This window comes from Mesoplodon mirus (genome assembly GCF_964341445.2).
Source record: "Mesoplodon mirus genome assembly, chromosome: X".
NCBI lineage: Eukaryota > Metazoa > Chordata > Mammalia > Artiodactyla > Ziphiidae > Mesoplodon > Mesoplodon mirus.
In genome coordinates, this window is record NC_138981.1 from 6802883 (window position 1) to 6830637 (window position 27755).

The following is a 27755-nucleotide window of genomic DNA, read 5'->3' on the forward strand; positions in this document are numbered from 1 at the left end:
GAACCAGGCTTGGGGGCCGTGTTCGGCTGCAGGATCGGGCCCATACACATAACACCGGGCACAGACACAGCGGTGGGAGCTGCCCACACCTTGATACTGGACACTGGGCCGGCCCCTGAAAGCACACCTCGGATGCCTTCCAAAGCAGACGCACCAGCTGCCGACCCCTTTCCAGCATTGCCTTGGGCACCAGCTTCCAACTTAGACTTGGGACACGAATCTGATTTTCTGCCAGGCCCATAGCTTGCTCTAGCTGCGAGGGAGCCTGGGAAAGTGAGCAGCTGGCAGCTTTGCTCTAGAGTGGGGTTGAGGCTGTGCCTCATTCAGCATGGGGAGTCCTCAGAGGACGGGCTTCTGATGCTGCGGGCAGACGGAATGTCGATGCAGAGATTAAGGATGCGGAGGACACCCAGGAAAGTTCAAACTCCTTCACACCTGCTGGGCACTTTGGGTCAAGGTGGCTGGGATGTAGGTCCATCTTTAGGAGCACGCAGCCCTGGGTACCACGGTCGCAGTCACAGGATGCTCTGAATCCATCTGTGGCCATGTGACTCCAAAAGCACAAATCCAGAAGCATCCTGGACAGCTTTTCTAGAGCAGGATGGAGTCCTAGTCTTGATATAAACGAGGATCACATGGCAGAGCTGACTGCAGTGTCCTGAGGAAATGGTGCCTTGCCTTTCGATAGACTTACCTAGGTGGCTTGCATCTCCAGTGAATAGTATACATAGTATTTTTGCCCCCAGATATATATATATATATATATGCACATGTATACATTCAATATCTATAGTATACAAATTTTATGAACAGCCGATCGTCTACACTGCCCACCCCCCAGTCCGCGGCTCCCGGGGATGCAGAAGACCCCCTGCAGATAAGGAAGACCCCCCGCGGATGAGGACCAGGACCCCTGCAGATGAGGATGAGGGCCTCTGTGGATTTTGAAATCCGTGCGGGTCCTAGAACAGATCTCTCATGGATATCAAAGGACAGCTCTCTATATAATTATATATGTATACTTTATATATGTAATCTATATTTCAACTGATGGAAAGATGGAAACGTAGGCAATGTCAGAGCATAAGTCAGGTCCTAAGGATTCCTTAGACTCAATCGTTGCCCAACACAACGTGGGGACCGAGGGCTCAACTGCTGGTCCAAGCCTGTCCTCCGCTGCCCCCTAGTGGTGGATAAGGAGCTTGCTGTGCAGCTGCTGCTCGGTGCTCCGTGGGTCCTGCTGCCTTGTGGCCTTTTGGCATCATCACTATCTGACTCGAGAGCATTCGCTGGAGGTGTTGTTCAGGCAGAATCCAAGTCAGGCTGGGAGCTCGGACACAGCTACTTTATTAACTTTTCCAAGGACCTGGATCTGGCATTTACATTACAGCCAGATCAGAAAAACTAATGTCGATGGAGAGTCTGGAGAGTGTCTGATCTCCAAAGAGTCCCCCTGCCGTCCCCAAGCGCGGGCTCACGGATCATCCCTCCTACTGCAAAGAGGATCTCGGGGGACACACTAACGTGGTGATGGGGGTGACATTTGGGGGATGCTACACCCTGCAGTGCGCTGACTGCAGGCGAGAACACAGTCCTAAGGGGTGAGACACGTGGAGTCTGGGGAAGACGGGTCTGGACCTCTGTCTCCTCTCACAGGTCTCCCCGGGCTTTTGGAACAGATTCAGCCTCCTTTCCGTTGCAGGACACACTTGCAACATGGATTTCAATTGTGCTGGCGTCAGAACCTGGAGAGGAAAAAAGACTGTCACGTGACGGTGTCTGTGCCCGAGAAGGTCTTTCACAAGCTTCACAACCGTCTGTATTTAAAAAAGAAAATTACATGATGCTTTCACCTACATGTGGTTAAATCATTCCGGAGGACAAAAGTCCTACAGAATCCTCTGGGGCAGCTGATGTATGACCCCCCTGAAGGGAGGTCCACCCCGCCTCCCTTCCTGCAAACCTCACCGCTGGGCAGCTCACCGCATCTCAGCCGAATCCTGTGGATGCTGCAGCCCAAACGGAAACAGACTGTTGACACGGGGGAGTTTCGGAGCCCTGGGACATGCTGCCTAAGGGGCCCGAGGTCTCAGTGCACTGCGGTGACGGTGGGCACAGCTGCCCCAGGGGCCACTCGGGGGCAACAGGGCTCCGGGGTCGCGCAGCCACCTGCTCTCAATTCCACGAGGTGCCCCAAGGACCCCTCTTACTAAAACTTAAGAGGAGGGACGTAGGTGACAAATCAGTAGAGTGAAAGCAAACATCACTCCAGCCAAAAGAATAATCCTGGAGGTCTGTTTAGCCATCCCAACAACACGCCGTCCTTTAGAAGGTGTGGGAGATCTTTGCAACAGATGTCAGAATTGTTCTTTCTATGGATATCACTCCACAAATATCCAGGCCTGCCTGCTGGGTGCCAGGTTCCAGGGTGTGTGTGTCAGGAATACAGCACAGGAGGACGCAGAGAAGGGTGGCCTTTTCAGCTGTGCATGGGGCAGGTGACTGCCTTTCAGGAACATCTCCAGATCCCAACTCCCTCCACCGAGAGGCCCCGCTGACGGCTGCAGCCTCCTCCCCTCATGTCCCTCTGCTCTCTCACAACCTTCAGGCACATGCTTCTCTTCCATCCAAGCTCAGTGCTGCCCCAGGGCCTTTGCACATCTCTTTTTTTTTTTGCCTGCAAAGCGCTCCAGATTTTCTCATGGCTCACTCCCACACTGCATTCAGGTCTCAACTCAAATGTTACCTCCTCCTCAAGGAGGGGTCTGGGACGCGTATCTAAAACCACTCTCCTGCTCCCTCTTGACGTGGTGTTCTTCGCAGCACTTCTCGCTGCCTTGAATCTTGTACAGTTCTTTGAGACCTTCATTCACAAATGCTGATACAATAATTATTATATAATCATATGGAGAGTCTCAGTGGACAGCGCATCTGTCTACCTTACCACAGTATCTGTAATGCCTCAACAGGCCCCCGGCACGATAAACTAACGCTGAATGGCTAAATACCGTGGGGTCACCGCCTTGACATCCGTGGGACACGGCACAGGCACCTCAGAGCACTCATGGAGACTAACGTATAAACACCGGCAGGAGCAAGCCCGCGGTAAGAAGAGACACATGCAGAGTTTTAGAGGACACTTCGGGGGGGAAAAGGAGAGGCCGTCAGCACTGTGGGCTTGGAAATGCTTGGGGAAGCCGGAGCTACAGGAACAGGTGACGATATTACCCAAGAGGAAGCCCACAGCGGCCTGCGCTGCGAGAGGCGCGCAGCTCCTCCTCCCAGGGCGGCCCCGAGGCGAGTCCTGCAGAACACAGGTCGGAGGGAAGAGCCCACCAAGAGGTGGGAAAGGAATTCAGAAGAGGGGGGAAGGGCCGGCATCGCCGCTCTGGGCCCCGAAGCCGGCTCCGAGGAGAGGCCGCGCCGCCCTCGGGGCAGGTGGGAGCGGGAAGGCTCGGTTCTCTCGGCGTCGGTCGCCGTTCGTGAGCGCGTCCTGGGCTCGTGGGAACGCGTGTGCGATTTCTGTGGTCTTTTCGAAAAGCCTCTGGGTTGGAGCGTCACACGGGGGCTCGGGATCAAGATCTGGCCCGTGACCTGACACTTGGGGACATATTCTGCCCCCTTTTTCAGAGTTCCTGCTTCCTTCCCCGTCCCCCGGGGCTCCACGGAGGAGACCCCTTTGTGTCACGACAACCCCGAGCGTCAGACGCCGGTGCCGCCGCTGAACACACACACACACACACACACACACACACACACACACACACACACAGCCGCCCCGCGCCCCTGGCCCCCAGGCCCGCCTGCGCCGCGTTGGCTGGGTGCTTGCAGCGTGGGCTTTCCGGCAGGCCTGCCTTTCCATGGGTTTTCGCGTCTGGTCTTAGTCTCTGAGAAGCAAATCCAAAGAGGCCATGGTGGGGGTGAGGGACTAATTCTCTCTCGGTGCGTGTGCACGTCTGGGTGTGCGTGCAGGAAACGCGGCTGCCAGCGACCTCCCAGCGCCCAAAGGGCCGAGCGCCTTCCTAGCAATTCCTGTCAGGGAGCCCTGCAAGCCCAGGCAGGTTCTCGAGAACTTCCTGGCTCCACGCGGACCTAACAGTTGGGAAGGCATGTTGGGTTCCTCCGGCGCCCTCAGCTGTTGCTCCTGGATCCCTTCAAACCTCGAGGCCCGAGATCAGAAACACCAGCCAGGTGGTCAGTTGCATGAGCCACAGAGGGCGCACAACCCCTGGGCCTGCGTCCGCTTCAAGGTGTCGAATTGGGTCCAGCCAGCCCGACAGAGCTGGAGGCCCTGGGGTGTGTTCTCTCCCACACTCCCCTGGCAAACACAACCCATGGCGCCCCCTGGTGTTACGTGGAGGGGCTAGTGATGGCAGAGAGAATCACAGACAAAGAATGAGGTGTATGAGAGAACGGAGAAACGGGGACGGTAACGGGGAAGCGTGGGGGAGAACGGAATTTGGGGAGGTGTGAAGCTGTGATGGAGGGTAAAGAGATGTGGGAGAGACGCAATGCGGGGAGAAAGTCCTGTGGGAAACGGCAGAAACCTGGTGTGTGTGTGTGGGGGGGAGAGATACGGAATTGCCAGGCAGAACAGAGAGTGATGGGGAGAAGAGTGTTGTGGGAGAGACTGGCCGTGTGGAGGACAGGCACTGCGGGAGGGAGAACCGTGGGAGATGACGGGCCGTTGTCAGAGAGAAGGAGTCAGGCTGGAGAACAGAAATCTCTGCGAGAAAAAGAACTTGGGGAGCAGTGGCAAAATGAACTGTAGAAGACAACAGATTTGTGAGAAACCCTGAAGAAGCCAGAATTGTGGCAGAAAATGGGAAATTGCGGGAAGAGAGTTGTGGGAGCAATAGGGGGCTGTGGGGGAAACACAACTGTGAGAAAAGCAAGGGGTTGTGGGAGAAGATGGAGAATTGTGGGAACCACAGGGAGTGGGGGAGGGAAAGGGCAACTGGGGGTAAGAGGGGACGGCGCAGGAACTGGGGTGTTGTGAGGGAGACGGAATTGTGGGAAAGACACTGGGGGAGAGAGACGTACAGTTACGCCCCCTCACTTCCATCCACTGCGCTCTGCACAGGCCACAAGCTTCCCACCTGTGGACACACTACACGTGCTCTCTTCTGACGACAGCCTTCCTCGTCTCCCCACACGCCCCGCGCCTCGGCCCTACCCCACTGACGCAATCCTTTGTGCCCTGTGGTCCATCTTGTCCACAGCCACACCCCCATCCCTGTGGCCACGCCCCTGTGCCACAGCAAGGGAAGGCCTGTTCTCCTCGACGCCCCTCCCCGCCAGGCCTCTGCCTAAGACACGCCCCCTTTGTGACCACGCCCCCACCTCCACCGTCGTCCCGCCCTGCCACCAGAGGCGTGCCCCCCTGCCGGTGGGCAGGGCTTGGGGGAACCTGGTCCAGGGTGACGCTGAAGGCTAGGGGAGCAGATCTCCTGAAAAATACACCCCCCAACCTTTGAAGGCAATGATAAGGTTAAAGTATCCATCAGATCCTGAACTTTCCCGTTGTGAGCACAAGTGTCCCTGTTGAAGTAGGGCCAGAGGTCTGACACTACGCTTCATAAAGCTCATGGACAGAGGAAATAATATTTTAAGGTTTTCTGGTGCTCACCAGATAAAAACCAACCAGGTTTTTGCTTATTTGTGACAAGTACCCTTTTTTCTTGACTTTCAGTCCCAAGGGAAATTCTGATTCTTCGTAAAGATGCGATTTTGAACGAAGTTGTCATAGAGAATTACACACAGATCCCCTCAATGTTAGCTGTTGCCATGGTCACGAAGCGTGATCGTCCAATCAACTCTCCCACATCCATTCACTAGGCCAGTCCTACAAGCAACTCTGAGTGCTTCTCTCGACTTAAAAACCTTAACTGGCCTCTCGCTGGCCACTAGATAAAATGCAAACTCCTTAGCAGAATCTGTAAAAACCGTTAGCTGTTCCCGACCTGCCTCTCCAGCTTCCCACAAATCCCACGCTGTGGCCACCCCTGAACGACGTACAGACATTCTGCACTAAGTCTCCACACAGGGTGTCCTCCGGGCTTCCTCCTCTCCCTTTCCAGGCTGCGGTGCAAGACCCAGTCTGCACATCACCTCCTCCAGAAACCCTCACCCATGCACCAACACCAGTGGAGGCCCTGCCTTTTCTGTGTTCCTTTAACGCGTCAGACTTTTTAGAATGAAATATAGTATTGTCTTTACTTAACTGATACTTGCAAGTTTCCTACATGATACTTGCCAGGGACACTCACAATCCACACACACCGCCCCCGCCCCTCAGCTAAAATGCTGTTGACCGTATTGCAGAGGCTCGATGAATATCTGTTCAAACTCAGTGGACTTATGTCAAGTACCTAGTAAGTGCCAGACACCACGTCAGATACTTCCTGTCGGAGGCTCAGTGTAAGCCTGTTGGCCTCGAAGTGAATCCTAAAGTAGTAGACAGAGGCTTAAGGATATGATAAACCAGTGAAGCTTCATCTTAACCAATGCAAACAGGGAGAAGCCGAACTGTATTTACTGCTTCGAGTTTGTATCTCTGGGCTTTTCTCCCACATGTAATAGTACTTTCTGTATTATGAGTAGCTCCCTGCCTTTACTAAAGAGACTAAAAGCAAAGGGGCTGGGAAGGAGGAGAAAGGAAACGGCCCAAGACCAAGCCAGCCGTATCTCATTTCCAAGATTACCACTGTAGACAGAAGGCTGCCGTTTCCTGAGGGTTCTGGCAGCAGTGTGTACAGCCTGTGGTATAAGAACAGGAGTCTCCTGCCTGGGGACCATTCTGCCCTGGGCTTGTTTCCTGACACGTATCCACGTCGTTAGCCCAGATCACCCTGCCTTCGTACTTAAAACGCAGATTGGAAATTTTCATGGACTCTTTCATTCTATTTCTCGCCAACATTTGCTCCATGTCTCCGCTCAGGTTATGAATATGTAATGGAATTTATGTATGCTTACTAGAGTTAACATTTATGGAATGCCCTCTGTGTCCCAGCACTATTTAAGCACACAGCACAAAGATCTGTTTAATCTTATGAAAATCAGTGTCGTTAGCACCCTATTAGAGGTCAAGAAATACTAAGTGAGATTTGCAGGAAGGGCTGCAAAAAAAAAGGCCAAGATGTACGGTCCTGCGCCCAGAAGCCACGAGCCCTCCCTGGAAGTTATCATCGTGGCTCCTGCGTAGCAAGTCCATTCCTTATACTTAGACCATATGTCACCTTGCCTCTAACAAGCTTGACAAATGTTGCTTTTATTCAAAGAAAGTGCTTGCTCATTATAAAGTCTTACTAAAAAAAAAATGGTTAAGAAGATCTCAACTCTTTTTTTCCCCAGCTCTTTTGAGATATATTTGACATAGTACCCCAACTCTTATGTTACTAAGAATTCTTTAAATCTTATGTCTAAGAAGTCTTTACATCTTACAGTTAATTACTCTTAGGCCTTTTAGAACTAATGTCCCATCAAAAATGTGTAATTTAACATAATTATTACAAACGACTATTGGGCCCTTACCACGTGCAGTGGTCAGCATGAGTACAAGATGGTACACGGGCTGCAGAGTGATGCATTCCTGTTAAAAGCGTTTTCAACCAGCCCCAGTGTAATCAAGTGGGAAGAGGGAGGGGCTTCAGGGCCTCAGTGGGAACAGAAGGAGGGCGTGGGGTGGCCTCCTCCCCAAGCAGCATTTGTGGGAACAACCCCCTGACCCCCAGAGGAGGTGCTGCAAACGTGTCCGCTTCTTGTAAAGAATTTCCAGCCTTGTTACTCAATGCTAACAGCAAAATGTCTGCTCGAGAAGAAGCTTTCAAGGGAATAAAGGTCTGCATAGACCAGGGACGGTAAAGTTAATCAGTTATCATAACCATGACAGTCCCTGAGATTTAGTTCAGAATAAGCATCATAGGTCTAGTGACTATTCTCTCTCATGACCCATCTTGATTAGACTATAAATGGGCTTTTTGTAACAGTAAATTCAGAATACAGAGCAAATGATAAATTATAAGGTTACAGTATGTTTAATGAAAAGCACATATAATAGATTTATTTATATATATAAATAGTATTCATGAATATATAAATATAAAATGTATATAGTAGGTTTAGTAGATGGCAACCTTTAGAGAAACATTATTTGGGTCTTGAACTTTCTTCCTCCTTGTCGGCTGGGTTAATAGACATAACCCCAAGTCAGATTAAACAGGAGTTTAAAAAGAGGACCAATTTGAGGACCACAGTGCTAGAGTCTTGAAATGAAAAGGACAGATCAGAAGAGCCAGCACTGGACGAGCAGTGTGTTGTCTTAAATGTCCCTGAATGAGGTGGACAAACCAAGCTGCCACTAAAAGCTACAGAGGTCAGGCTGTACCATTCATGGTCTTACAGCAAACGTTCGCGACGGCTTTGAAGGGGCCGTTTATCTCATATGCAAAAAGCCATCCAGCCCAGGGTGGAGCCAGTTATAACGATTACAAGGCTATGGTGCTTAATACCTAGAGGAAAGGTCCCACCGTCATAGTAAAAGGAGAGGTGGGTGATGCAATGCAGGCCTAACGCTGGCACTTTCCACTCTCGCCTTGAAGCAGGTTCCGGACATCAGGACAGAAATGCTATGCACCAGCCACGTGGCCGTTTATCAAGCGTTTCCAGGGGAGCCAGGGGCCCCGCCGTCTGCCGGCCTTGGCGGAGGGGCTCTTACCTTCAGACAGCAGGCTCAAGGCCTCGTCGGAACTGTGCTCGCCGTCCCACACCTCCTTCCCGGCAGCGGGGCTTTCCCGGGGCTCACGGGAGCCCCTCGGGGATGGGGATCCCCGCTCGGCGGCCGAGGTGCTCATCGATTCCCACTGGATCTCCTTCCTGGGACCCCGAAAAGCTGGGCGCCAGCCTGTCCAGCCGTAGAAGGCCAGGGACAACAGGAACCCTTGGGCTGGATTCAGTATCCCCTGGCAGGGAGAACAGAGAGACAGGGGTGAGTCAGGGTGAGACGGTGGGAATCAGAGCGCTGGGTGCTCCCAGGGTGACTCGGGGCCCGCTGGGCTGGCCTCACTGCAACCTGCCCCACTGGCTGGTGTAGGGCGAGACAGAGATTGGCTGGAGGTGCTGGGCCCTCAAAGGTGCCTGAAGACCCAGGAGGTGGGGTGGGGAGAGGAAGCTGAGTCAGACCAGGGAGGAGGCGGGAGAGGGAAGGCCCTGGACGGCCCGGCAGGGCTGTCTCACCTCTGGCCCGTGGCCGTGCTCACGCCCCTGGCAGGATGTGACTGCACAAAGGCACCTGAGCCTAACAGTCAGTCTAGGAAACTGCTTACGTGTGGTCCCTGCACGTGACCACAGCACAGGCAGGGGTGGAGGCAGCTAACGCTGGTCTTATCCTCCTGCATCAGCTTTCCCCCGACTCTGAAGCAACATGAATTTTAATTCTGTGTAGGGCACCGTGCATCTCTCCACCAACAGCTCGTGTATGGATTTTTGTATTTGCAAATGCAATATAAAGAAAACATGGAGGGAAACGACCCATGCGCTTCCCACCTTATTAGGATTTTATGTATTTCTCGCCAATATTTTTTCATACACGTGTTACTAGGTAGTTGAAATCAGTATAATTTTTAGGTCTTGCCTTTTTCACTTAACACTAGATTTCACAATTGTCATTTTTTTACATTGTCACCTTCAACATCGGCTTAACATTCCTCAAGATCAAAGACCATCATTAACTTAACCGTTCCCTTTTGTTTAAAACAATGTGGGTTATCTATGATGCTTTATAATTACGGATAATGTTATAGGCAATACCTACATCCCTATGGTTTTTTCAGTCTGAAACATTTCTTCAAGAGAAATTCCCTATTTTATTTTAGTTATTTATTTATTTTTTTCAGGCACAAGATGTATATATTAAAAGTTACTGGGCTATACTGTTTTGTTTTGTTTTGTTTTTTTCCCTGATATTTTAAATCTGCCTGGAAGGTTTGATTCACTTGCCAAGTTGATTTACCAGAGTCATATCCGTTTAATAACGATCCCAACACAATGAAAATAGCTAGCTCGTGGACCAAGGCCAGATGTAAGCATCCCAGGAACCTATCCAACTCCCTGCATATTTAAATAACATATAGATCATACTTCTGAGTGGTTTTATCCCTTCTGTTTTTTTTTTTCTTTAGGAAGAACATTTTAAATTAAGATGGACCTACCATCATGAACCACGTGGTCTCGGCTGCATTTCTGACCTGTTTCAAAGAGCCTCCATTGATATCCGGTTGCATTTCAAGATAGAATAAAAGGCTTTCATTGATGATATTCGACACCCAACTGTTAGAAGGAAAATGGCCCACAGGGCCCACAGGTGAAGAGAACATGTGACATAATTCTTTTTTTTTTTTTTGCGGTACACAGTCCTCTCACTGTCGCGGCCCCTCCCGCTGCGGAGCACAGGCTCCGGACGTACAGGCTCAGGGGCCATGGCTCAGGGGCCCAGCCGCTCTGCGGCATGTGGGATCCTCCCGGACCGGGGCACGAACCCGCGTCCACTGCACCGGCAGGCGGACTCTCTACCACTGCGCCACCAGGGAAGCCCCCATAATTCATTTTTAACGCTGGGGGTCAGGGACCATGCCTCCCGAGACCTAGAGGTCCTGGGGGGGGGCAGTGCCTGCTTAGCAGCAGGGAGGACGCGGCACACCAAGCATCTGACGTAAGACCTGCCCCCCCCCCGAGCCCAAAGCAGAGACCAGCAGATCCTTCTGATGGTCGCACTCAACACCACATCAGGTGGAAGGTTCTAGCACATGTCAAATAACCCAGAGTTCACCCTTCCTCTGAAGAGTAAGCTCATGTTTTGATGGAGACCACAACAAATCTTGACATTTTATGTCGGAATTTTTTGAGGTTATTGTTGGCAGGCAGGTGACGTTTGAAACCACAGGCTCGGTGTAGTTTTAAGGGAGCTGATGTACGTCTCTCGTCTCTCGTAGGAGACTGTCCAAACAAACATGCTCACATCACATCAATTATTAACACCACAAAGGCGTGCTCTGTCTCGCAAAGCATTGCTTCACCACAGCGAAGTGTTTCCTGATTCCAGTCGAGTTTGCATTGGTTACAGGTCTGTGCCCAGCACACCTGTGGAGGGGGTTGGGGTGGGGGGTGGAGGGAATGGGGGGTGGGTGGACAGGAAGATTGCTCTCTACCCTTCTTTTTTTTTTTGATTATTTTTATTTTTTTGGCCGTGCCACGCAGCTTGTGGGATCTTACTTCCCCAACCAGGGATGGAACCCGTGTTCCCTGCCGTGGAAGCGTGGAGTGCTAACCACTGGACCGCCGGGGAAGTCCCACTCTCTACGCTTCTTGCCTGAGCGGTGAGTCATAACACTATAGATGGGCCCTTGCCCTTGTATCTTGTCAGATACAGGAATCCTGGTGTCAAGACTGATGCAAGGACTTCCTGGTGGTCCAGTGGTTAGGACTCCACGCTTCCATGACAGGACGTGCAGGTTCGATCCCTGGTCGGGGAACTAAGATCCCACATGCTGCACGTCAAAAAAAAAAAAAAAAAAGACTGCTGCAAATGGGTGGATTTAGAAGGCCCTTGATTTGAATGCTAACCCCAGCGATGGGGCAAAACTCCGGAGGCATATGGTTGGGATGCATCAAAACTAAACTCGGGACTTTTCGTTCTTAGGGCTTTTTATACAGTTTGAGTAGATGTGAATATCTTTCCAGAAGTTCACGGAGGGTAGACTTGCCTTCCTGTCTCGCAAGCATTTCCTCCAAAGGCTCCTATAGCACAAGTGTCAAAAATTTCCTCTCCAAAGACGCTTCCCTTTGGAACTTTCAGGTCACACTTGGAAAAGCAAATGACAGGCGGTTTGCATTTCCCTTCCCAGCGACAGTTTTTAAAAAAAGAAGAAAGGTTACCAAATAATGAAAACCAGCATGATTTTGAAAAATCGGGTCTTGATCACGTCTCCCATCCGCCTCTCGTTCTCCGTGTAAACTCCTTGACTTCCTTTTAGTAAAGAGGCCACTGTGAAGAGCAGAGAGGAACAGCACGTAATTTCATTATTTACGTTTCCCGCGTGCAAAGCAAGGGCAGTAAAGCAGATGGGAGCTCAGAAGCACAGCCAGGAGAGCGTGAAGCCCAGCAAGAGCCTGCCCGTGCTTTCTTCACCACCTCCACGTGGGACTTCTGGGAGACTCACGGCAATATAGAGTTTTTAAACGTTTACTACGAAATCACTTTAGATTTACACAAGATTTGCAAAGACAGTACCGAGAGTTCCCGTATACCTACACCCAGCTGTCCCCGGAGTTAACATCTTACACAACCATAGTCACATTGGTCACCATGAAGAAATCAACACTGGTACAGTGCTATTAACTACACTCTGGAGTTTATCTGGATTTTACTAGTTCGGGAACTACAGTTGTTTACAGTTTATATTTTTTACTATAAAAATGATGCATGCTCGCTATTTTAAAATGTTGAAAGATTTGACATTTATCCTTGTAGACAAGTTCGAAAATATAAAAAAGTTTAGAAAAGAATTGATAACCCATAGTTCACCCAGAGACAAGCATTGTTAGCATCTTAGTGTATTTCTTTCCAGTCTTTTTTCTATAAGTCATTTTCACTTGTTTGATGTAATCAAATCACTATTTTTTAATGCAATTTTGTTAAAAAAAAGCTATATTTAATAGACTAGTTTTTTGGGGGGAGGGGTTTTTTGTCTTTAATTTTTATTGGCGTACAGTCGATTTACAATGTTGTGTGAGTTTCAGGTGTACAGCACACTAGTTTTAAATGCAGATATGCAAAGAGAGATGCAAAGAGCTGCAGTGGTTTTTCCCTCCCTAGTGGTAAAGCACTTCACTTCGGTTAAAGTTCTACAACCCGCAGCTGATCATCAAGTGACCTTTCTGTTCAGGTGTGTTTCTTTCTTCTCATTCTGCTCGTGAGGGACCCACAGGGCGGCATGAGGGGCCTGGAGACTTGCCCCAGGGCACGTTTCTTTGAGGATGGGATGGGGGCTGGAATGCAGGTCCCCAGGCTTGGCCCGGAGGTCTGTCCAGTGCATTCTGCTGACTCACAAGATCCCTCTCACCCAGTTCTTCCTGATGCATTTGACTCACTTCTTGTGCTCTCCTTCCTGTTTACTGCCCAAGTGGGAGAAGACACAGGCCCACACATCACGGGAGGGCCCAGGCTGCCAGGACGGCTCAGTCCACATCCGTCCCTTCCCCTCGGCTACCCTTTCCTGCTCCCGTCTCCCCTCCGCAGTTTTCCAAGGCCACTCGGGTCCTGTGGGGCACGCCAGTGGCAGACTCAGCATGAGCCCAGACAGAAGTGAAAAGTCCCCCGGTCCCGGCTTTCAGCTAGCAGACATTGGCCAAGGACTCGTACAGCCCATAACTGAGCAGGCTCGCTCCCTCCCCTTTACTAACCCCATCCCTTTCCCCAGCTGTATTCTGCTCCTCTCTGGAGGATGACAGATGAGGTCCGTGGTCCTAGATGATGATCAGAGCCCGGGGCCCGGGGCCCCCAGAGCACTTCCCTGTGCTTTACCTGCAGTCACTGTCTTTCGGAAGAGGATGGGGTTGGCCACGAGGACGAGCAGCAGGGGCAGGTACGTGGTGACGTAGTGGGGGACGGCGTGCTCCAGGCCCCTCTCACACCTGAGGGAGGAAAGCCGGGTCATGCTCAGGAAAAAAAAAAAAACTTGGCTTTGCCTGAGATACGCCGACTTATCTGGATAAGATAAGAGGACCAGATCGAAGAGGGAAACACACAGATCGACTCCTGACTCTGCCCGAAGGAAACCTGACTCATATCTCACGTCTGCGGACAAGCAATAAATCACAGAAGACGAAGGATCCATCATGGCTCTGTTTGGCTCGTAAATCAGGGAGCTTTTCAAGTTCCCTGCTGGGAAAAGGTGAAGAGCGGAAAAGGCTCCCTGGGGTGGTGCATTCCCCCCCCGCCCCGAACTCCCCCACTGGGTCTCTCAAACAAGTGGGTCTCCCCCTACTTGTCTTTCAAGCAAGGCAAAGGCGTTCTATGAACCAGCTGGGTTTTCAGCACTTACTACTAGTATGTGCTAAGCCTGGCTGACATCACGCATAAGATCCGAGCTCTGTTCTCAACCAACTGTGTCGAGAGTTGGTCACACTGCACAGGACATCTGTTCTCATGGTGACAGATAATCATTTCAATGGTTCTTTTCAGGGAGAAGGACCAGCATTGCTACTGACAGGTCTTGAGAATCATCCGTCACCACAGGACACGGTGGACTGCCACACACAGGTATGTGACCAAGGTCGGGGCTATCAGTGAACAAACACACAGTGTAGAGGAAAATGGCCAAGAGGAAGAGAGAATCCAAAGCAAAGGGGATGTTGCCCAGGCCCGACCCCGGACGGGGTGGAAAAGCAGAGGAGGGAACAGGTCCTGTGGCCACGGAAGGTGGAATGATAAAAATGCTAGCGCTCTCGTTTTCATATGGATGATGTGCTCACACCAGAGGCGAAAGTGGCTGAAAATGCATGAAATCAGGTAAGAAGAATGCAGTGCCCGTCTTTGTTGCCTTAAGGATGCAGTACCACCTGAGGATGGTGCCTTCTTTTTGTTTGCGTGTTTTGTTTTTTACCCTGAAAGCCATATTTTACTGGAGTATGGTTGACTTACAGTGTTGTGTTGCTACCTTCTTTTTAACAGAAGCTTTCCTCTTCAGCTGTGAAAGCTAAACTGTGGTCTGGAAGGGCTTGAGGGCAGAAAGGGAAACAAGAGGAGGAAGAGGTGAGATGCGGATGCCGGAACGTAAGGAATCAATGAGAGAGGCTGGGAGCCTGCCGAGGGTCATCGTGGGCTCCGAGGATGGATATGAGGAAGGAGGGAGATGCTTCAGGGGGGCGGCCTCGTGGAGACCGCGGGGCACCTTGGCGCTCCTGAGTGCCCTGCAGCAATGGCTGCCTCGCGCTCAGACGCAGCGTCCCCAGGATCTCACAGGTGGAGGCCAGAGATACAAACTGCCTTTCCAATGAAGCGCATCCCTCTGTAACGGCTGCTAACTGTGTATTTGTCCTTTTAGGGTTCCTGGGGAGAGTGAGCTGTTTGGAGTGATCGACACAGAGGCCTGGGAGGAGTCACTGTCCACAAAGCAACACCAACGTGGAGACATCTGAGTGAGTGGCTACAAGAAAGCGAAAGAGAAGGGGAGCAGAAACGGTCTACACCACAGGTCAGCAGACTTTTTCTGTAAAAGAGCAGCTAGTCAGTATTTTAGCCTTCGGAACCCTCATAGCCTCTGTCAAAACTACTCAGCTCTAATGTGTAAAGCGGCCATAGACCATACGTACACAAATGGGCATGGCTGTGTGCGAATAAAGCTTTATTTACAAGAGCAGGCAGAGGGCCGGATCTGTCCTGAGGGCTGCGCCGTGCTGATCCCGGGCGTACACCGCCCTGAAATCACAGACAGAGACAATGTCCAACCTCTGTGTTTTCAGCTTTCCATTGAAAATTAGAGTATATATCCTTGGAGGGACCTTGAGGCTTTACAAATGGTTGCACTGATGGGGTTTTAAACTTGAAGAAATGCCTGAGACAATATCAGAGGCCACATCGCCCAGTGTCTGTGTTGAGAACAGCACAGGATAGAGAGAGGTGAGAAAGTGCAGACAGCAGAGGCTGAAAATAAGCTCGTCAAGAGCGAGCGACCCTGTGTGTCTTCCAGCCATCTCCAACTCATTCTTGGGACGTTCAACTCACCTGCTCGCCCAGGGGAAGCTGGTTTGAAGCATGAAAAATAAACAGCGGGCAGGGGAAGGCTGCGTCCGTCTGGAGGGGGACAGGCCTGGAGGCTGGCACACAGGCTGGTACGGGGGAGCCATGCCCCCACTCTGCATCCACACCGCGCACAACGCCAACCCACACGCACGAGACAGGGAGAGAGGGAGGGATGCTAACTCAAGGTGCCAGCCACTGTGCTCTCAGCTGCACAGATCCAGGACGATGGCCTGCCCGCCCGCTCGGGGTCAGCGCCCGGGCGTCTCCTGCAAGAGAGGCGGGGGGGGGGTCCAGGCGTCGGGGGAGCAGGCTTGCGGGGAGCCCCGGCTTACCTGGCCACGGACGGGTAGTACAGCATGAATGCTCCCTCTATGCACAGCAGTGCGGCCAGGCCCCAGGCCATCATATGGTAGAGCAGGATGGTGCTGGGGGACGAAGTGGCAGAGAGGCGGCCCCGCCTGAGGTCCAGCACTGGCCAAGCCCCGAGCTCCGCGAGCGGCAGGAAGACGCACACAGAGCAAACCCTCGGCAAACAGCTGCCTGATGCTGCCTGTGAGGTTTTTATTTTTCCTCTGATGGAGGTGCAATTCATATAACATCAAACTCACCATTTTAAAGTGAGCAACTCAGAGGCATTTAGGACATCTACAATGCCCTGCAAGCACCACCTCTATCCAGTTCCAAAACATGTTCATCCCCCGAAAAGGAAACCCGGACCCATTCGGTGGTCTTTCCCCGTCATGCTTGTGCCCCCAGCCCCGGCAACCACTCATCTACCATCTGTCTCTACGGATTTGCCTATTCTGGACATTTCATCTAAGGGGAGCCATACACGACGTGGCCTTTTGCGTCTGGCTTCTTTCCCTCAACCTAAGGCTTGCAAGATTGAGAGGAGGGGACTTCTGTGGTGGCACAGTGGTTAAAACTCCATGCTCCCACTGCAGAGGGCCCGGGTTCGATCCCTGGTCGGGGAACTAGATCCCACATGCATGCTGCAACTAAGAGTTTGCATGCCACAGCTAAGGAGCCTGCATACCGCAACTAAGGAGCCCGCCTGCTGCAACTAAGGAGCGTGCATGCCACGACTCAGGAGCAGGTGACCGCAACTAAGGAGCCTGCCTGCCACAACTAAGACCTGGCGCAACTAACTAACTAAATAAATAAATAATTAAAAGACTGAGAGGAGTGAGGCACGGGTACCTCAGAATTCCTCCTAAGTGCCTGGCTCCCCCAGTAGGCAAGCAGCTCCTGGCCTCTGGCCTTCCTGAAGTCACCTCCGTACCTAATAAGCAAGCGTCTTAATGCTCAGTCCAAACCAAGAAGGAGGTCTCTAAGAAATGGGTGGTTATTCGACGTTCCAGGACAGCGGGGAGGTTTCCTATCTTGTCCCCCTGCCCCCCATTCCCTGCATCGTTCAAATTCTCTCATCGTTACCATGTCCATCCTTCATCTCTGTACTCCCACGCACCCCACCCTGTCCCCCCTGAGAGATTCAAGGCAGCCAGCCTTGCAGGTGGGGTCAGGACGATGGACCACCTGAGCCCGTGCAGAGCTACCTCGCTCTTCCAAGACAGCCTTCGTTTGCCTCTTCTGTGCAACGGGACGGGGCTCAGGGCTGCTCCCTCAGAGGTGCCCACTGTTACTCAAAACTCTGCCAGATGGGGCTTCCCTGGTGGCGCAGTGGTTAAGAATCCACCTGCCAATGCAGGGGACACGGCTTCGAGCCCTGGTCCGGGAAGATCCCACATGCCGCGGAGCAACTCAGCCTGTGCGCCGCAACTACTGAGCCCGTGCGCCACAACTACCGAGCCCACGCACCTAGAGCCTGAGCTCCGCCACAAGAGAAGCCACCACAACGAGAAGCCCGTGCACCGCAACAAAGAGTAGCCCCTGCTCACCGCAACTAGAGAAAGCCCATGCACAGTAACAAAGACCCAACGCAGCCAAAAATAAATAAATTAAATTTTTAAAAAAACCCTCTGCCAGCCGCCTGGCAGAGAGGGCAGCCCCTGGCCCATCAGGACTTTAACCCTGAGGACCCGCCGTGGGGACAAAGGGCGTGGTCAGGGATGCGGTGAAGGACACCCTTCTAAAGGAGCCAGGAGGGAAGAGAGATGGCCCAGGAGGGCAGGCAGGCTTCAGGGAGGAAACGCTGCACAGCTGGCCCACCGGGCGGCCACGCGGACGCGGCTGCACCTTGGCCTCCCCTGGCACTGCTGGTTCTGGAGCAGCCCTCCCTGCCCGTCTGGCTTTGGGAGCGCGTGGGGGTCTGTCCTGCCCAGAAGTCACAGGCTTTGCAGGACACTCAGGAAACTAAGGAGCAGCTTTGTGCAGGGGCTGGGCTGTGGCAGGGTGGCATCTGTGTTCCAGACGCCAAGCCTGGGCTGCAGGGAGCCGCTGGGGTCATCTCCTGGGTGGGAGGGCGAGGCCAGCTCGCGCTCCCCGAAGCCCGGCCCTCGGTTCCCCCAAACGCCCACGAGGGGAGGAAGTCAGAGCCGGGCCGCGGGACCCAGGCTGCGGCCACGTCAATAACCAATACAGCCAGAAAGCCACACCCATGTGGCCGTGGTGGATCCATCCGGAGCAGCCCCGGCTGAAGGCCCTCGTCCCTTTTTCTGACGGCAAGCCAGTTTTCACGTGCAGGCACGCGAAGGCCCCCCCCCCAGACCCTCCTTGCTCTCACACTCCCCTTTTCTTAGGGCAAGCAGAGCTTCTCCCGGGATCTCAGGTACTGGTCTGCATGGTTAAAACGTGCATCTCCCGCACCTGGAGCCCAAGAGGCAGTTTACATGCTAACTTTCAATCTGCCTTAATGACATTGCTTAGGGAAAATTCTCCCGTGCCAAAGGAAACAGCTAAATGCTGGAAGGATCTAGAAGGGAATGCGGAGTTTAATCCAGCCATACCGGAGAAGTCTGGCCCCCTGCCTGGGAATTCCTCGGGACCCCTCTCCACCAGCTGCAGGTTCTTCATTGCCACCTACAGAATCCACTCCGCCCTCGGCTCTGAAAACAAGCTGGCGATTCAAAGAGGGGCTCCAGAGGCTTCTGGACCCACACGCTCAGCTCTGGCTCTAAACCCCCCAGGGCTGGCCCCTCAGAGACCTCATCCTGGGAAGTGTGACTTCTGCTAGGGACGAGGTCGGGGCTGGGTCTCCGTGGCTAGAGGGCACCCGTCTTATTTCTCTGCTGTGTGCCCGCTCCTTTTTGATGGGAGAGCCCACTTCACTGCCGACGGTGTTCCTAGCCCTGGAACCCTGCCCTTGGGAGGCATCTGGATGTGTGGCATCCCTGGAGGGCGGCCTCCTGTTGGATGGGCGGGTCCTTGGAAGCCTGGCGTCCTCTTGTCCCTGCACATCCGCAGACTTCTGCCTATCCTAACGCCAAGCTCCAAGATGAATTCCAAACACCCGCCGGGGTGTGAGGAGGGCTTCCGATTGCCTGTCCTGGCTTCTGAGGGCTCTGTCTGTTCTCCGGGTCCAGAGAGCGGTCACACAGCCCTGTCCAACTCCAGTCCCTCACGGGTGGAGGTGCATTTCCTATGACAGCAGGAGACATACTCTTCTAGCTTCTGTTCGGTGCTGCAAGGTTCCTCTCATCTCCACAACTGACTGGTGGTCTATGAGGCCTCTAACGGTGTCATAGCTCCGATCCCTCCCGAACTGAGTGAGGGAACCATCCCACTTGCACTCAGCTTCAGGGACAAGGTCTCCTCATGCTGCTCGCTGCCTACCCAAAATCATTCTCCCTTTTTTTCCTCAGCAACAGAACCTGCATGTCAGGCAGAGCAGCAGCACGCTTGGATAATCAACTATATTTCCTACCTCCTCTTACAGCTAAGTGTGGACAGAAAACTAAGTTCTGGCCAGTAACACGAAAATGTTATTGTTGTGTAAAACTCCCATGCACAACAGGCCTGCTTAAAACAGCTCCCTGCTTAAAGGGATCTGGCTCAGGGGACAACAGGCCCCTTTTGCATGGCCCCCTACCTCCTTCCTGTTTTCTGGAATGCTGATGTGATGGCTGGAGCTCCAGCAGCCGTACTGGGCCATGATACCTTGAGGGTGGAAGTCACATAATAGAATGGTGGAGCAGAAAGAGAGAAGGAGCTTGGGTCCCTGATTTCCATCATAAGAGCCCTAGATTGCCTACCTCTGGCCTCTTTTAGCGTGAAAGAGAAATTCCTATCTTAAGTCACTATTGTTTTATGTATTTTATGTAGCCAAAACTAATTCTCACTGATATACCTGGTTGGCAACCTTGAACCTTAACTATCTTCCCTACAGAATTTTCACAACCAAGTATCCCTCGGTTTTGTACAGATGTGTAAGAGCTTGGGAACTAAGGCAAAAAGGTAGAAGAAAGAAACCCAGAAATGAAGAGAGTACTAAATTTCAGGCCAGAGAGACAACGTGAATGATGATGTGATATACGTAAGGAATACCAAGGATTTTAGAGTGGTGATTCACTAAGATTGCCCAGTGTAGTCTATAGCCTTAATATGGCCTTTATTTGGTTACTCACGTTGGTTTTAAAAGTGAATTTATTCAACCAGTGGTGCTGGGGCAACTGGATATCCACCTACAAAAGAATAAAGGCGGACCTGTCCTCACCTCCACACAAAAATTAATTCAAAGATCTAAGTCACATTGTTCAAACTATAAAACTCTTAGAAGGAAACAAAGGTATAAATCCTTGTGACCTCAGGTTAGTCAATGGTTTCTTAGGTGACAGCAAAAGCACAAGAAATAAGAGGAAAAAAACCACAAAAACTGGATTTCATCAAAATTTAAAACTTTTATGCTTCAAAAGATACCATCAAGTAAGTGAAAAGACAACCTGCTGAATGAGAGAAGATATTTGTCAATCATATATCTAATGAGGTACTCGTATCCAGAATATATAAAGTACTCCTATAACTCAATAATAAAAAAGACAAACAGCCCAATTAAAAACTGGAAAAAGGAAGCGAAGAGATATTTCTCCAAAGAAAGTACACAAATGGCCAATAAGCACATGAGAAGATGCTAAACATCATTACTCATCAGGGAAATCAAAACCACAATGAGATGCCACTTCACACACAGTAGGATGGCTACAATCTCAAAAAACCAAACAAATACACAGAAAACAAGTGTTGTTATCAAGGATGCGGACAAACTGGAACCATTCAGCATTGCTGGCGCAAAGGTAAAATGGTACAGAGTCTTTGGAAAGCAGTTCAGCAGTGCCTTATAAGGTTACACAGAGTTACTATATGACCCAGGAATTCCAGTCCAAGGTGTATACCCATAAGTATATGGTGAAAACATATGTCCACACAAACACCTGCATACAAATATTCATTGCAGCCTTATTCGTAACAGTCAAAATGATGGAAACAACCTAAAAGTCCAGGGACTGATCAACGGGTAAAATGCAGGTAGCGAAACAATGGAATATTATTCAGCCACGCACAGGAATGAAATACTGATACGTGCCACAATATGGATAAATCTTGAAAATAACAGGCCAAGTTTAATGAGCCAGATACAAAACGCCACATATTGTATGACTCCATTTACAGAAACTGTCCAGAACAGGCAAATCCAGAGACAGACAGTAGATGTGAAGTTACCAGGAGCTGCGGGAGAGGGAAGGATGGGGAATGACTAGTAACCAGTACAGAGATCTGGGGGATGAATAACACGTCATAAAACCAAATAATGGTTATGGTTGCACAGTTCTGTGAATATGCTCACAAACAATGGATTTTATACACTTAAACAGATGAACTTTATAAAGCTATTTGAAAAGAAAAAAAGCAAACAAGGGCTCCATGCAAAGGGGACCTAATGGACGTGGGCCATGAACTTGGTCGGGGACCCATCCTTCCTGGGCCTGGAGCCAGGAGACCAGGACACCCGCCATGCCCTCCTGCTTCTCTTTGGCACATAGGTTCTCTGGGTTTCTTTCTCCTCCATAACACGCACATCCCAGCTCCAACCCCAGCTCCCAGTTATGGAGCGCCTGCTACATGCCAGGCTCCATCCATAACCATCCACGGGTACTATCACATTTACTGTTCCCAGGAACCTCCTGAGGTGGGTACTGTTTTGCAGCTGAGAAAACGGAAGTCCAGAGAGGTTCAGCAACTTGCCGACAGTCACACAGCTAGTGAGTGACGGGGCAGGAACTTGAACCCACCAGGACCAAGGCACTAACCCTTCCTGGGTTCCTCCCAGGCAGCCCCTGGCAGCTCCAGAACTCTTGGGCTCCGTACTTAGCATCCTGTGTCAATACATACATCTAAGAACTTTTTTCCTAAACCTTTAGACACCATCAGAATTTTTTATTTTCATGCCAATTCTTTTTTTTTTTTAAAGTCTTTGTCCTGTTCCAAATATTTAATTTAATGAAATACTGTTTTCAGGGTTTTAAAATCCTCATTTTTTTTCTTGGTAGGGGGCACCCGGAGAAATCCTCGATATTTCGATTGTGCCTTCAGCCTTTTATAAAAATGAGCTGGCACCGATGTTTCTCGGTGGAGGGGTCAGCTGAACGGTTCTGATCAGCTGTGTCTGCCGTACAGAGATGGAGCGCTCAGCAGTGTCTCCAACCTTCCCTCAGGCAACAAACTAGGGCAAGAGCCAGCTGGCTTGCTCTGAATACCTCAGTCCCGCCGATCTCCGGACCACCAGGTAGGCATCGACCGCATAGCAAAACAGCCACCAGAAGCAGGCGCTGTACAGCAGCTGGATCCACATCTGTCATCGGGAAAAGCCGGCATCAAAGCTCCCGGACATGGGTTCCAGACTGCCCCGTCCGTGAAATGAGCCGGCAGACGCCCACTTCCTCTGACGTCACGGGGCAGCACATGAAAGCCCTGCGGAGAGGCTTGGAAACCCAGGCTGGGATGTGGCCTGGGACGGGCGTGTGCCTTGCTGCTCTGTGTACTCCGCTGCCCCGGGTCCAGCGAGCCCTGCCTTGGGCTACGCTTGTGGTCAGGGAGATAAAGGGCTCAGGTGTACAGCTTGGCCTGGCGTGAAGGTCTTTGAACGAGAAGCCCTTTTGCTGAGGACCAAGGAGGATGGGCAGGAAGGAACTTCCCAGTAGAAGGAAGGCGGGGGGGGGGGGGGGGCGGGCTCCGTACGTTAGAAGCAGCACGAGATCTATATACTAAGACGAGGCTCCATCGGGCTGCAGCTGGGAAGCAACAGAGGGGAGGAAGGGAGAGGTGCTGACAGTTGTGGCACAGATGGCGGGGTCAACAGGGCATCAGTGTCCTTTGAGGTCATTCACTGGAGGGTTAACTTGGCAGACAGAGCAATATGGATGAACAAATTGCTATACTTAAATATATGTTTTGTTAAGTAAATACATCCATTAAATCGATAACTTTTTTTTTCTTTTTTTCTTTTGGCCAGCTGGTTTTGATTGTGGCTGGATCTAAGGTAAGGATTGAATGTGTGTTTAAGGGTGGGGATGGGGAACAGACTAGCACAGTGGTTCTAAAACTGGAGTGTGGGTCAGAGGCCCCTGGAGGGTTTGTTAAATCACAGATGGCCCGTACCCCAGGGTCCCTGGTCAGTGGGGTGAGGGCTCTGAGCATGTGCATTTCTTTTGTTTGTTTGTTTGTTTGTTTTTGCGGTATGCGGGCCTCTCACTGTTGTGGCCTCTCGCGTTGCGGAGCACAGGCTCCGGACGCGCAGGCTCAGTGGCCATGGCTCACGGGCCCAGCCGCTCCGCGGCACGTGGGATCTTCCCGGACCGGGGCACGAACCCGCGTCCCCTGCATCGGCAGGCGGACTCTCAACCACTGCGCCACCAGGGAAGCCCCTGAGCATGCGCATTTCTAAAAGTTACAGTGGGCTGGCGGGAGGGATGCGACCACACTTTGAGGACACAGCGTAACGAAGCGGGGCAAAGGGGAGGGAAGGGAGAGACCAGGGGAGGTCCACTTACTGCACTCCCCATGCAGAAGGCGACGGGCCACACGTCTGTCCCGTTCACGGCTGAGATGTCGTCCACGAAACTCGGGAACCCTAACCACACCGTAGACCGGACTGTGATGCCTAAGGGAGAAGCAGATGATGCTTTGTATCTGCTCCTAATGCAAATCTAAAGGTGACTGTTGACTCTGTAAAAATGATGGATGGACGGATGGATGGATGGATGGATAGATAGGCAGACAGACAAACAGATAGGAAGGGAAAGAGAAAGATGTGAGGGAGACAGGGAGGAAAGAAACACACGCTGGTGTGTGCAGAGAGACAGAGAAAAAAATAAGACTCAGAAAATAATTATTATGGTAGTGGAGCAATCCCAGGCACTTTGATTTCAACTTCAACCACCATTAGCCACAGTGCTGTCCCTAACGCTGTCTGTTTGTTTATTTGGCACCCAGAAGTGATTATGTGAATAACAATTTATATTTCTTGGCTATATTTTTAGTGTCCGAGTTAACTAGTCCTCACATAAAAAAGAATGATTGAAAAACCACATTCTGAAGCTTAAAAAGATAGTTCTTTCATTCTTTAAAAAAAATACATTTAAGATTTTCACAAATTAGTTCTTGATAATCTACTTTTGACATTTATTATTTGTGAGTTTTCCCTGCTATTTGACCCAAATATCTAATTCTCCTCAACACAGTATACACACCTAAGGCATATATTAGGGTTCTTTGTTAAGTAATTCGATAGATAGCCTTTGTTTAAGCATTCACTATGTGACACACTGCTCAAGGGGACCTGTGAGCAGTACAGAGTTACACACTAGTGTAGTGTGCGTATTTCACATACAGAAATATACACTGTGTCACATGCTACCGAATATACACTGTGTCATATACCACTAAAGGGGGACTATGAACACTAAAAGCCTAAGATACAGCTTCTCATTCTTAAGCACAGATAACAAAAATAATGCTTTGCTTCCACATAGTGCTTTGTCGTTTTCAGTACAGAGCTCTGCTTTTAGCTCGATAAACACTTTTTTTTTTGTATCTATATGAGGTGATGGATATTTCCTAAACTAAACTTGTGGTAATCATTTCATGATAAATGTAAGTTATTATGCTGTACACCATAAACTTATACAGTGCTATATGTCAATTATGTCTCAGTAAAACTGGGGAGGGAGTTCCCTGGTGGTCTAGTGGTTAGGATTCTGTGCTTTCACTGCCGTGGCCTGGGTTCAGTCCCTGGTCAGGGAACTGAGATCCTGCAAGCTGCACGGTGTGGCCAAAAAAAAAAAAAAAAAGATATTAAAAAAAAAACTGGGGGAAAAAAACCACCCCGTGAGATAGGCATCTGTATTTCTTATTTTTCAGTGAGGAGGTCTGGTCACCAAGCCTTCCCCTGACACCTGCCTCTGCTCATTTGCCCGCAATGTCATGCACCTTCCTTCTAAAGGCCAAAGGATATACAAATATTATTTTGCTGACCCTCAAAAGATGTTTGGGTGCAGCTCTATTTTCAGATATTCAAGTTACAGAAACTAGATTATTATTAAGATGCTTTTCCAAAATGCTTTAGCAGAATCAGGAAGAAAACCAATTTTTTATTTTATTGTCCTGCACCAAATTGATTTTATCGCTATAGCTTCCTGTCTTACTCCTCGAGTCTAACAAAGTGACTAGAGGTTCCATAGCATTTATCTGAAGCCAAGATTCTTGAGTGTCTCCAATCACACAACCAGGAACAGGAGAACCAGGCCATGGGACACACAGCCACCTGTGCCCAGAGAAGCACTCAAGGTGCCCCAGAAGCTGCTGCTACGCCCTCACGGCAGAGCAGTGGAAAGCACTTCATATACCACCAGCAGCCTTTCCTTCAAGAGCAAACATGACTGAAAAATACAATTCCAAAATGCCAGCACCTGTCAGCCAATTACAAAACATGAACAGTATCTGGATCCTGATTTGAACAAACCAATTGTAAAATAGCATTTATGAGACACCTGAACATACACCAGTGATATTAAGGAACTGGTTTTCATTATTTTGGGGTGATAATGATATCTGTGTGATACATATGATTTTTAAAAATTCTCATCTTCTACAGCTATATATTGAGATTTGTGTGGGTGAAATGATATAAATTCTGGAATCTGCTTCAAACTAATCCAGTGGAGAGTGGGATACGGGGATGGGGTATAGATGAAGCTAGGTGATGGGTACAGGGTGTTCATTATACAATCTCTCTACATTTGCATATGTTAAAAATTTTACAAAATAAAAAAGTTAAAATGCTTGGCAATATCTAGCATAGAGGTTTGTAAAATGGGCCATGCTAGAGTTGAAAGCAGGGCTCAGCAAAGTCTCTGTAAAGGGCCAGAGAGAAGATATCTGAGGCTCTATGGGCCATAGTTTCTCTGTTCAGCACTCACTTCTGCCCTTGTAGGGCTAAGATGCCCCCCAAACAATGCACAAGTTCAGGGCATGGCTGTATCCCCATAAGGCTCCACGTACGGACGCTGACATTTACATTTCATGGACTATTCACATGTCAGAAACAGTCGTCTTCTTTAGATTTTTCTAAAAACACTTTAAAATGTAAAAACTTTCTTAGTTCCTGGGCCATAGATAAGAGGCGACAGGCAGGATATGGCCCAGAGGCTGCAAGTTTGCCCACCTGTGGTATAAAACCCAAAGTTAAGTAGATAAATAAACAAGCAAGTAAATAAAATTGTTATATATACACATAACACACACACATATATATATATAACATATATATATATATGGGTTTCTTCCTGATTCTGCTAAATCATTTTGGAAACGCTTTTGTGTGTGTGCGCGCGCGCGCGCGCACGAAATATTAACTGTTAGTCTCTCACTAGTGGTACAATTAGGGATGCATTGTATTTTCTGGGTTTTCCTTCACAGCACCGTCTAAAGTTTCCCTAGTAAGTGCAATAACAAATACATCAAACTGTTTAAAAAAAAACAAAAAACCACGGTCCCCCGAAGGAACTTTTACCAACCATCTTGTATCGCAGAGTCCCCCGGTCGTCCAGTCCGGCCCCTGGGGAGCCGCCTCCGGCTCGGCCCTCCCACCCGTGGGCCGGGCGTCCTTACCCGCGCGGCGACCAGGTCCCAGGCGGGGGCCGCGCGCGCTCATCCACGCCCCCGGCCGGGAGCGACCTGCGGGCCGCGCGCCCTCAACCGCGCGCGGACGGGTCCCCACCCGCGGGCGCGCCCTCACCCAGGCAGCCGAGCAGGTCGCAGGCGGCGGCGGCGCGCAGGATGCGGGCGGAGGCCGGGGCGCGGGCCGTGGCCGGCGGGGAGGCCGAGGGGAGCCCGGGGCCCGCGGGCCGGCGCCCGGGCAGCAACCGCAGGAGGCCGAGCGCCAGGTGGAGCGCGCCGCTGCCCAGGCACAGCGCGTGGAAGGCCCGCGGCTGGAAGCTCAGCACCAGCTGCGTGGCGGCGTCCCGCGTGGCGCAGCAGAAGGTCCCCAGGCGCGGGGAGGCCATGGTCCGTGCTGGGGATGCGGCTCGGGTCTGCCGGGACCCCGCCGGCCGGTCCGGGTCATGTGCTGGGCCGGCCCTTGGCGGGGGTGGGGTGGGGCCGTCATGTGCCCTGGGCCTCTCCGCAGCCCCCGCCCGATCCCCCGCGCTGGCAGTCAAGGCGCCGGGCTTGCTGAGGGCCTCGCGCCTCTGCAGACGCCACGAGGCCTCACGAGGGTGATGCTTGGTCGGGGGGGGGGTGGGGGGGGAAGGAGCGCGCCGGGGTGGGGAAGTCAGCTCTCTCCCCTTTCATCAAGGCCTTCCCAAGGGGAGGCGTGGGGCGTTGTTAATTCTCCAGAATCCAGAGCCCCCCCCACGCTCCCCACCCGACACCGCCGTCTCATCTTAACTCATATTATAAGAAAGCATGCCTCGTGCCAGATCTGCCCTGTGTGGGACTCTGACGTCCCTAGTTTTGATCCCTTACAGGTTCATAAACTGTGACTGCAGTGACTGGCATTAAAATA

The 27755-nt window shown here is 51.1% G+C and overlaps 1 protein-coding gene and 1 long non-coding RNA gene across 2 annotated transcripts; one reads left to right on the forward strand and one right to left on the reverse strand.

Annotated features, from left to right (window-relative positions):
• Window positions 1-1058: 1058 nt before the first annotated feature.
• GPR143 (G protein-coupled receptor 143) lies at window positions 1059-27523 on the reverse strand. The gene is made up of 9 exons (XM_082610658.1): window positions 26988-27523; window positions 23743-23852; window positions 22450-22544; window positions 16132-16224; window positions 13580-13689; window positions 11932-12040; window positions 10209-10326; window positions 8717-8960; window positions 1059-1745 (listed from the first exon to the last, which is right to left on the reverse strand). Exons 1-9 carry the CDS (start codon window positions 27253-27255, stop codon window positions 1651-1653), a joined length of 1242 nt encoding a protein of 413 aa, XP_082466784.1. The 5' UTR covers window positions 27256-27523; the 3' UTR covers window positions 1059-1650.
• LOC309797179 lies at window positions 14111-22536 on the forward strand. Its single transcript, XR_014292558.1, has 3 exons — window positions 14111-14317; window positions 15102-15195; window positions 22243-22536. It is a non-coding gene; the product is annotated as an uncharacterized lncRNA (long non-coding RNA).
• Window positions 27524-27755: the final 232 nt, after the last annotated feature.